The 10,095-nt window shown below is 46.2% G+C and overlaps 1 protein-coding gene across 1 annotated transcript; it reads right to left on the bottom strand.

Annotated features, from left to right (window-relative positions):
• Positions 1 to 4,853: 4,853 nt before the first annotated feature.
• Positions 4,854 to 8,725, bottom strand: LOC120695033. Its single transcript, XM_039978359.1, has 3 exons — positions 8,670 to 8,725; positions 6,815 to 7,929; positions 4,854 to 5,273 (listed from the first exon to the last, which is right to left on the bottom strand). The coding sequence occupies exons 1-3, from the start codon at positions 8,723 to 8,725 to the stop codon at positions 5,263 to 5,265; spliced, it is 1,182 nt and encodes a 393-aa protein (XP_039834293.1). The 3' UTR covers positions 4,854 to 5,262.
• Positions 8,726 to 10,095: the final 1,370 nt, after the last annotated feature.

Here is a 10,095-nt window from a genome sequence, read left to right as displayed (position 1 = left end):
ATACATGAGAGTATGTGAACTAGCGAATCATCCTAATATCATTGGATTCTTACAAAGTTCTTGTAAGATATGGATGCGGCCAGAGGTGTATGAGATGCACATTAAGATAACTCTCATTCAGTTATAATCTCGTCCGTCATTTCGAATCCATATTTATGAAACGGTAACATTGTTTTTTAATTATATGCTAGGATTACCCCGAGGACACGGAGTTGATTAACAAAACGATACCAAATTTCGGTAAATTGGTATGTATCTTCGGTGGACTTATGCCGCAAACTAGACGAAGGAGGCGGATAAGATCTCGGGTGATAGTACTTGGCCTGCGCAAGAACAGATGCCCGGAGGTTTGTCGAGTCATGCTTCAGCACCTCAACCACCAACTTGTGTTAACTGGGATAACGACATGGATGACTTCATGCCCCCCAAACCATGGCCTCCAACACATAATGTTCCTCCCCCTGTACATGAACCTAGAATCAGAAAGGAGACAAAGGGAAAGGCAAGAAGTTCGTCAAGTCATGTTGCACCACCCGCAGCACAAACTTGTGTTAACTGGGATGACGACATGGATGACTTCATGCCCCCTAAACCATGGCCTCCAACACATGATGTTCCTCCCCCTGTACATGAACGTAGATCCAGAAAAGAGAAAAAAGGGAAAGCGAAGAGGTTCGTCGAGCCATAGTACACCACCTGCAGCACCACCATCTGTCAACTGAGATGACGACCTAGATGATTTCATGCCATGATCTATAACATATGATGTTCATCGGTTTAGAGATGTATTCGCATTTAGTATTATTAATGTTGTATTATGCTTGTATGTATGTCTCGTACCAAACTTGCATTCACTGGACATGTACATAATGTCGAGTTTGAATCGTACTTAGTCGTGACGGAGCATCGAAGTATAAACATACCATCTATTGTATGTAATGAAAAATAATCAGAGGCGAACGTTGAAGTGTATAAAAAGCACTAGGGCGTCGGACCCTCTTAGCCCTCTGCTGGGCACGGTCATGGCCCTCGGAGCTTTTCATGTGACTAGAATACTATAAAGCACACATTTAATTAATATAACGATAAGAAATAAGAACTAAGAAATGCATTACATAATGTGAACCATTAAATTTTACATCATAATACAACGATAATGAAACACACATCACACATACAGTGGCATGGCAGAACCCGTTGCAAACTACGGTAAACAGATTCCGGACTAACCTAACATGTCTTAGGTAATTAAAAAAACAGAACACAACGATGCAGCAAATCACTAGCACTAGGGTAGTTCTAGTAGCCGTACCCCCATGTAGCAAACTACGTTGAGCCTTCTCCGCAGTATGCACCCATTGCAGGTGGTGCAGGCGGTGGTGCCGGAGGCGCAGAGCCCTTCTTCTTGTGACAAGGACAGTTGCAGTAAGGAATAGTGCATGGTTCATCCTGTGAACCGGCAGCATTGCTGGTATCATCAACTTCGTCGTCTTTGTTACCCTCGCTCACTTCCTCATAATGGTTCACCTTGCAATCCAGATCAAAGATCTTTATCTGGAGGTACTCGATGAACTCCTGAACAGAATCAATTGGTGCAAGATCGACCCACCTAGTAAAACCACAGTTTTCTGGAGCATCGGAAGACTGCAAAACAAATTTCATGTAAGGTGTCTCATTGAAGATAAAGAAATAAAACAACCGAGTATTACCCATGCGTGTGGACATTTAAAGAAACGCCGACCGCCATCCATCCCGTCGATGCACATCTGCACTAAGCAGTCCTCACCATGTTTGCATTTTGGCCACGGTTGTCTACGATTATCGTATTGTCGAAGAGAAGTTTTATTGGTAAATTCACTCTTATGCTGTGGTGGAAACTCAAACACTGGTTCCGGAAAGGAATCAGGTCCAAGAGGCCCCTCCCATATTATGGGGTCTCCCTTTCTTCCCCCTTTTCCTTTTCCAAAACCGTAGTAATTCTTCCCGCTAGACCCACCTCCAGACATTGGGTATACAATGAGGTTTGGTGTTTAAGTGCTGCTGGGAGTTCACAAACTTCGGAGTATTTATAGGCGCACAAAGGTCTGATACCCAGAGTGTGGAGTGTAAATGCACCTAAAAAGCCTACATGACAACACAGTGAAGAGGCTAGCTGACCAAACACTGAAAATGCTAGATTCGATTCTTGAAATGACTACTCGATGCATCTCTGTGCATGCAGACTCACAGCGCTGCATTGCTGCCACTCGGTCGATCGCGCCTAGATGCCGCCTTCCCCACTACACGCCACATACCTGCGCTGTAGAATGATAGGTCCGTCGTCCTCGACAGAGAGACTGCTTTGAAGGTGAGTTGGAGTGGTTGCCGTGTTGTCACATCTTTTTGAAATGGTGGAAGAGCACTGCTATTGGGTCACGTATGTTTGGGCAAAGAATGCGACATTTGAGAAACCCGTGATCGCCGTGCTGACCAGTGGCAACCTGTGATCTCGTACTCGCAGCTAGATACACTATGGTTCCTATTTTGAGCTATTCAAGCATGTAGTCGTCATTATCGTTGGCAGGATCTCGGCCGCTAACTCCTACCGCACCTAACTTGTCCTTCATTAAATCACGGGAAAAAATCACAAAAACTTCCCTTATTTCACGAGCATTATGGAACCCACAAACATAATAAGTTCACATCAATATTATGTATAGAAACAAATGACAAGTAAACTAGCACAATCATAAACATCGGATACAAATAAGCGGTCCACAGCTATCTCATTACAAATAAACATCAGAGATACAAACATAAGATATATCTAACAACCCCTAGGGCGTCGGACCCTCTTAGCCCTCTGCTAGGCACGGACATGGTCCTCGGAGTAGATGAGAACATCCGGAGACCTCACCTGTCGCTCAGGACGCGCAAGGGGGCTGCGGTGTCTGCTGCTGAGAGATCCCAAGTGGTGCTCCTCCTAGCTGTGAATACCCCAAGACATCGGGGTCACTTTGCGCGGCAGGCTCTTCTGGACTCAAGCTGTCGAAGTCGTTTAAGGTGAAGGTCTCGTTATCTGGTCGAAAGGAGGAAGAAGAAGGTCCGGCGCCCGCATCGGGGTGGATTCGTAGAATCTTATGCAAAAAATATGGATGTTAGCGTACGCTCGTATATTTTGTCATGACACGCTGCAGCCACTTACATATGGAACCAAAACTCCTTTGCAGAGGTTTATCTATGACGCTAGATGTGCACTTAAAGGCTGAAAGATCTACTCCATTTGGCCCACACATAACATTGTAGTCACCTTAAAATACTTGAAACTGCATCTTGCTCGACATATCTGTATATCTCATAATACTTATCGAGTTATACTCTTTACTTCACTACTTTATTCAATAATCCGTAAAAACTAAATATGAAATTCAACTACAACGTATAAGTATTCATAACTACGTAATGATACTCAAATTCTATACTGCATATGCCAAATTCTATTCTAAATCATAATTAATTTATAAACACGTCTCTAATAGTACTGCAATTGTAATAATAAATGCGTAGTACTAATTTTCTAAACTAATTTACTACTACGTAACTACAAACTAAAGTATCATTAAACTCCTACTTAAATGGTTCTACTATAGCACTAATTAAATTAAATTACTCACCCCTACTTAAATTACTCCTACTTAAATGCGTAGTACTTAAATAAAAAATTATATAAACTAAATGTACTAACCTGCAGATCACAAGTACTGAATCCGGTAGGGCTTCGCCGCTTCCCTTCTCCTCACCTCTCTCTTTTTTTCTGGATTTTTGGTGGAATTTTCGGGCTCAAATGAGAAGGGAAAAGGGGGTTGGAGCTTATATAGGGGGGTTGCCCCGGTCGCCCGTGGGGGGGGGGGGGGGGCGGGGGCGACAGGCCCCCCTGCCGCGCCCGTGGGCCGGGCCCAGCGGTCGCCTGAGGGGGGGCGACAGGCCCCCTTTTTTTCCAGGGACATCGTTGCAAATTTGAAGAAAAAAAAATTACACTTAAAGCCTGTCGCCCTATGAGGGGGCGACCAGGGGATATTTTTGAAACATTTCAAAACAGATATATATTTTTGAAATTTTTATTTTTAAAAAATATAAAAAAGAAAAAAGCACGTGGGCCTTATTGTTGGTTGGTTGGTTTGGCCCACGGGCTCCATGTCGCGTCGACCACCACGTGCGCCACGGGCTGGAGCGTCCAATTAGATAAATATACTTTTGGTTTGAGCCTAACATAACATCCACGCCCTGCATGAGAGTAACAATACAACCAACTGCTGGTTATAAGGATTCTTGCAGCCTACCTCTCCGCACACTTGTATAGTATCCGTCACCATTAATATAAGGTCCACTTGTCTCTCTCACAAGATTTCTTTTCTTGGTTCCTATATCGAAGCTAGCTGCAAGCTTGCAATCCTATTATAATACTTGCTCTGAATGCATTGTAATATTTAGATGCTAAAATTAGCTATAGTGGCTGGATTGGGTTAGCTAGCCGAGATTTGAAACAGCCAAACATGAAGGTTTCAACAAAACTAGAAAAAAAAACTCTTCAAAATACAGCGGTGTTGCATGGTTCTAGTTCTTAAAACTGGAGTACTTCATAATGAAGTTTTTGGAAACTGCAGCACCCCACCAACACTCGGGACCATAAGGTACGTACTATATTGACTGTGATTAGGCCTAAAATCAAAGCATATTTTTTTGGAGAAAAAAGAAAACAATGTGACAGATGCAGCCATGCAGGTAAACAGCTCCGCCTCTGAGTCCAGTCGCATTTACAGGTTTACCCCTCGTGCAGCAGCACAGCATGAACATTGCCAATACCAAACCTCAGATTCAATGCACAAACGCGAATGGATTATGGAGATGAAATAGTGACAGAACAGACAATGATTCATATATGTAAGCATATATGCAGCACTTGGAAATGGAACACTAGAAGTCTTGACCGCTTGATAATTTTTCAAGCCAAGTGAAGCTCAAGTGAACACTAGAAGTCATTGTGAGCTGAAATTTGGGAGGGCACATGGGGTAGGGTACTGCTGCGTTTACCATCTTACTGCTAACTCAAGAAAGCTTTACATCAACTTCTAGGCTACCGGCTGAAGACCAACAGAAGGGTATGCCACAAAGCCAGATTCTTCCATCTGATGTTAACCAGACAATTCCTTCTTGATTTATCAGAAGACCTTCACTAGCAGCTTGAGTTTTTTTTATGCACTTGAAACAGCAGAGCTTGGACCCTCACCTCGGTACTGCAGAAAATTTTGAAGAAAAAAAAAATCAGCTAATGGAAGACCAGTGTACACTCAGTCAACATGTGTTACAGACCAGCCAATTGGACCAAAAAACAATTGCTACAAATGACCACCAAACATCAGTTATCTTGGAAATAGCGATGCATCCAAGTCCAAGATCAGCAGAGCATTTACGTTTCTTGTTTTCTTGCAGTAACTTTGATATTTTTCTTATGTTCGACCTTGTTTTCTGTTTTGCTCAAGATTCTCAAGTGCCAGAGAGTCCAAATGAGGTAACATGCATGATTAAATTAACTAGAAGTCACAACTTTAATCTTGGCAGAAATATTGCCATGCCACTTCCATCATATATAGAATAACTTTGCTCCCAGATCCAGCCCTGAGGTATGGGCTGATGCATTGCCATCTCCAACAATATTTCAATGTAAGCATTTGGATGCTCCAGAATAAACTCCCACTGTACTTTTTTCACACTTTATCGTGTGTCAGCTTTCCAGATTGCAAATATCACATTTCACACATGATTTTATAATGACAGCATTACATTTTTTGGGTAATAAATTCTGAAATTACAAGGCAATAATGTGATGCAGAGAAAGTGACTTAGAGTGACTGTTCTGAAGAAATGTAGAAAAACCAGCGTGTGTTTCACTACTCTGCATGGGGTTCATCCCAAACAAACCCAAGACTTTTTGAAACTGAAATGTATGAGCATGATGGCACAATATCAAAAATTAGATTCATAGTGTAGCTCAGTTTGCTTCTTCTGTGGACATAAAGTGCTAAAATAATTGTGATATACGCTGCAGAAGGAGGCCACTTTACTTTGCAACAACCCAGTCAGACCAAAATTTCAGACAGTGGAGAAGCTAGCTAAGGTGTGGTGCATATATACAAAATTTAGTTGTAGCAGAGGCATATATTACTTTGAAATTGTACAGGTTGTTATATTGTGATGCATTTCATCAGCCCTAGCTTCACCCATTATTTCAACTATGCCTGCTACCAGAGCAAGATTAGTGTCCCATCAGCAACAGCACTACCTGATTTTCTTAATGCACTTTAAAACAGCAGCAATTGTATGCTCACGCCCGTAGCCGCAACGCCCAGAAACTTTTGAAATAACATCAGCTAATCAAAGAGTTGGTCTACTGTCAGTGAACATTCGCTAATCACCAACCATTATATTGAACCACGGGATAAACAAGTTGCCACAAGTAATGACGAAACAGCACAAGTTGTTATCCCCCAACAGTTAACAGCCACAATTGTTCCCCAAAACCATCGAGAGAAAACACCTTCCGCTGTTCAGGATAAATATCCAGCAACAAACAAAACTTAGGAAGAGATAACACTGTTTTTATTCGACACCGTAAAATTCCATGTTCACAAACAAAAGTTAGGCAGAGCCCTGTTTTATATGTGCAGCTAGCATATAGAATTGCCCATATTTTCATGTTACTATGTGCCAAGCTGAAAAATATTCATTAAGATTTAAGAACTTGGGAAACAAAAGACTGAACGATGTTGTATTGTACCTGGATCATAGCAGGTCATGTATGGAAGAATGTCACCACTGCCACCGACCCCTTCTACTTCTCTCATCAGGTATCCGCCGGACTTCAAATCAGTAGCGAAGGACCGCTGATCATCCGTCCCCACATAGATGACGCCGCGGCCGTCCTCAAAGCCAACCACATGCAGTTTCAAAATGTCACAACCAGCGGGTTTCAGCGTCCTGAGCCTGAATGCATTCCTTCGCGACCATCCCATCAGTCCATTCGAACCAACCTCCCTAGACCACATCTGGAGTCTGCACCCGTTCTCTGTCGCGCATCCAAGACCACCGCCCTCTGCAGTCATCAGCGCGATGAGATCGCTCGACATTGGTGGCGGATCCATCACAGACACTCCCCTTGTGCCCAGGTCGTACTTGAGGATTCTTGTGGTGCTCCGGATCGCAAAGTAGACTGCGTTCTGCACGTAGATGCCGCGCACTTCCCTATTAATGTAACCAGGGTACGGAGCAGAGGCCGGCTTACTCCAAGCATCAGATTCCGATGAGTAGACGCAAATGTATGGGTCCTTACGGAGGGAACCTATGACGGCGACGAGGAAGGGCCCGGAGCTGCAGCCGAGGTTGCCGACGACGCCGACGCAGGCGGCGGCGGAGGCGTCACAGAGCACCGCTGCGAAAATTTCGCTGAAGCCCGGAAGGGCGGCCAGCTCCCGCTGCTCGTCGGTGACGGGGTTCCAGACGGCGAGGACTTTTTTTGTCTCCGAGGAACTTCGGCTCGCGCGAGAGCACGCGGCCGTGGCGGGAGTCGAGCGCGCGCCAGCCGCGGCGGCCGGCGCGGGGCTGGAGGAAGGGGAAGGCGGGGACGAAGCCGACGCTGGTGCGGTCGCTGGTGTGGGGGATGCTGCGGACGGCGCCCAGCATGAGCGGCGCGCGGTGGATCCCGCGGAACCACCGGCGGCGGAAGACGGGCCCGGAGACGAGGCGCAACCATCGCTTGCACGAGGCGGCGGCGCGCACGAGGGTCGGCGGGCGGGATGCGGAGGAGGATCTCCTCCACGATCTCGTCCATCAGCTCCGGCGGCGGCCGCGCCGCCTTCCTGCGTGGCCGCATTATCGGAACTCCAGGTGGCGGATCTAGGGTTCGATGGTCGGGGTCTTTCTTTTTATTATTTTTATCTTTGAATGTCGGGGTTTACACTCACACCGGCGGGGATTCTCTGCTGAAGCAAAGTGTGACAGTTGACTTTCTCCTTCTGGGATACCCACTTGTTCTCCATCCAAAGCCTGTTTGGAATTCGGAATTGGCATTGATCACCCTTAATTTCTACTATTTGGATGTTTTTGGAATTAGAATTGGAAATCCCATCCAATATCAAAGAGGTACCGGGCATACAGCAGAAGCTTCTTCCACAATGCCAAGTTCTCTCTCTCCGTATTCGATGAAATTGATTTCCCATCTTTTTCCAACTACCGAGCAATGGAGGCCGATGTTCGCCAACGCCAGCGGTGACCTACCTTGGGCCATGCGCAACTGTAGATGTGATGGCCGACGGTGATGGCTCGGAGGCTCAACCACGGCCCACGCGCGGCTATATATGCGGCAGTAGTGGCTCAGAGGCCAACCCCATGCGTGCGTTCATATAATGCAGTGGCCAGGATGATGGCACAGAGGTCCAGCCGCCCATGTGCAACTATGTAGGGGTTGTTTGGTTGCCCCCCACAGTTCGCCACAGCCACACTCGCCACGCCATGCTACAGTACCGCCACGCTACAGTCAACAGGCAGAGCGGTGGCTGGCTATGACGGTCATTTCGTCCGCCACAACTTGTGGCGCAGACGAGTGTGGCGTGTCCAGTTGTGACTAGCCATCAAACACGCCTGTAATGCGGCGGCCGCCGGTCTCCTCGATCCCTCCGCCAGTATGAGCCATGGCCGGCGGCAGCGTGGGCCAAGCTCCGGCCTCCTCCGCATGGTTGGTGGGGATGGCACCGAGGCCCGTCCCACCCACTTTCTCCCCTTCTTGCCTTTTTGCTATTGAACTCAATTCAATATCAATCTCTCCAATATTACAATACACGTAATTAGCTTGTCCTAGGTGCCACATATTTAAAACAAAAGTCTATAAAAACAATTGTATACATTGTAGCTTGCACCTTGCAAAATCGAGACCAATATAATTTTCCAAATTTACTAGTCTCCAATGATTCGACCGAAATTCGGAGCAATAGCCACGGAGATCGCGAATTCCAGTCTTTACGTTACTATACACGGCCTAACACGAGGAACCGCGACATGCTAATTTTAAAGTCACGGATCTTACTAAATTTAGCTTGGAGAAACCAGAGTACTAGAAATTGGCAAATTACCGTGTTTCAAGAAATCAGAGTACTTTTAGAGATTCAAGGACCTTCGTTTCAAAAAGGAAAGAGAGATTCAGGGACAATAATGCTAGTTCCGGACTTCCATTGTGTAATGACCCGGTCCAGGAGAACGGCTAAGATCTACTCTACACGTTGAGTAAACCACACCTACTAAATAACTCTCTTGCGCTTTCATCCTCGCTTCGCGCAAAAGGTTGCAACCAAAGTTATTCAGTTTCTCTGGGCCTGGTATTTAAGCTGGTCTGTACTCAACTCAACTTCCAGTACGGGACTAAATTCGCGCCGCTACAGTAGCTGCTACAGTACCTCCGGATTTGGCCCGGCACATCTGGCCCATGGGATGTTACAATCATCCCCCTTAGGACTCGACGTCCCCGTCGAGTACCAGACCAACCTAAATACCAGGATCTCCTCTCTTAGCCACGTCCCATGCGTCTAGTGCTAATGGTCTCATGTGCCACGTCCGTGCGTCCAGTGCCAATGGTCCCTGTGCGACGTCCGTGCTTCGCACGCGCCCGTCCACATGCCTTGGCATCTGCGCCCCCACGCGCCCGTGCTCATGCCCGCGCACTTCTGCCCGTATGTGGCGTGAAACCGCGAGAGTCGGCTCTGATACCACTGTAACGACCCGCCCCGGGAGAACGGCTAAGATCTACTCTACACGTTGAGTAAACCACACCTGCTAAATAACTCTCTTGCGCTTTCGTCCTCGTTTCGCGCAAAAGGTTGCAACCGAAGTTATTCAGTTTCCCTGGGCCTGGTATTTAAGCTGGTCTGGACTCAACTCAACTTCCAGTACGGGACTAAATTCGCGCCGCTACAGTAGCTGCTACAGTAACTCCGAATTCGGCCAGCCCATCTGGCCCATGGGCTGTTACGCATTGCAAGCTTAGAGGGTTTTTCTTCATTTTTATATTTT

Source organism: Panicum virgatum, chromosome 2K (genome assembly GCF_016808335.1).
Source record: "Panicum virgatum strain AP13 chromosome 2K, P.virgatum_v5, whole genome shotgun sequence".
In the NCBI taxonomy this organism is placed as follows: Eukaryota; Viridiplantae; Streptophyta; class Magnoliopsida; order Poales; family Poaceae; genus Panicum; species Panicum virgatum.
Note: the sequence above shows the minus strand (reverse complement) of the source record. Positions and strands in the feature narration are given on the sequence as shown.

Bases quoted from the DNA above. Each gene is read 5' to 3' on its own strand.
- LOC120695033 (XM_039978359.1), bottom strand. From the start codon at position 8,725: ATGGCTCATACTGGCGGAGGGATCGAGGAGACCGGCGGCCGCCGCATT. The intron at 7,930-8,669 runs GTTTGATGGCTA...ATCGAACCCTAG, and splicing joins GGCCGCCGCATTACAGGCGT to ATCCGCCACCTGGAGTTCCG.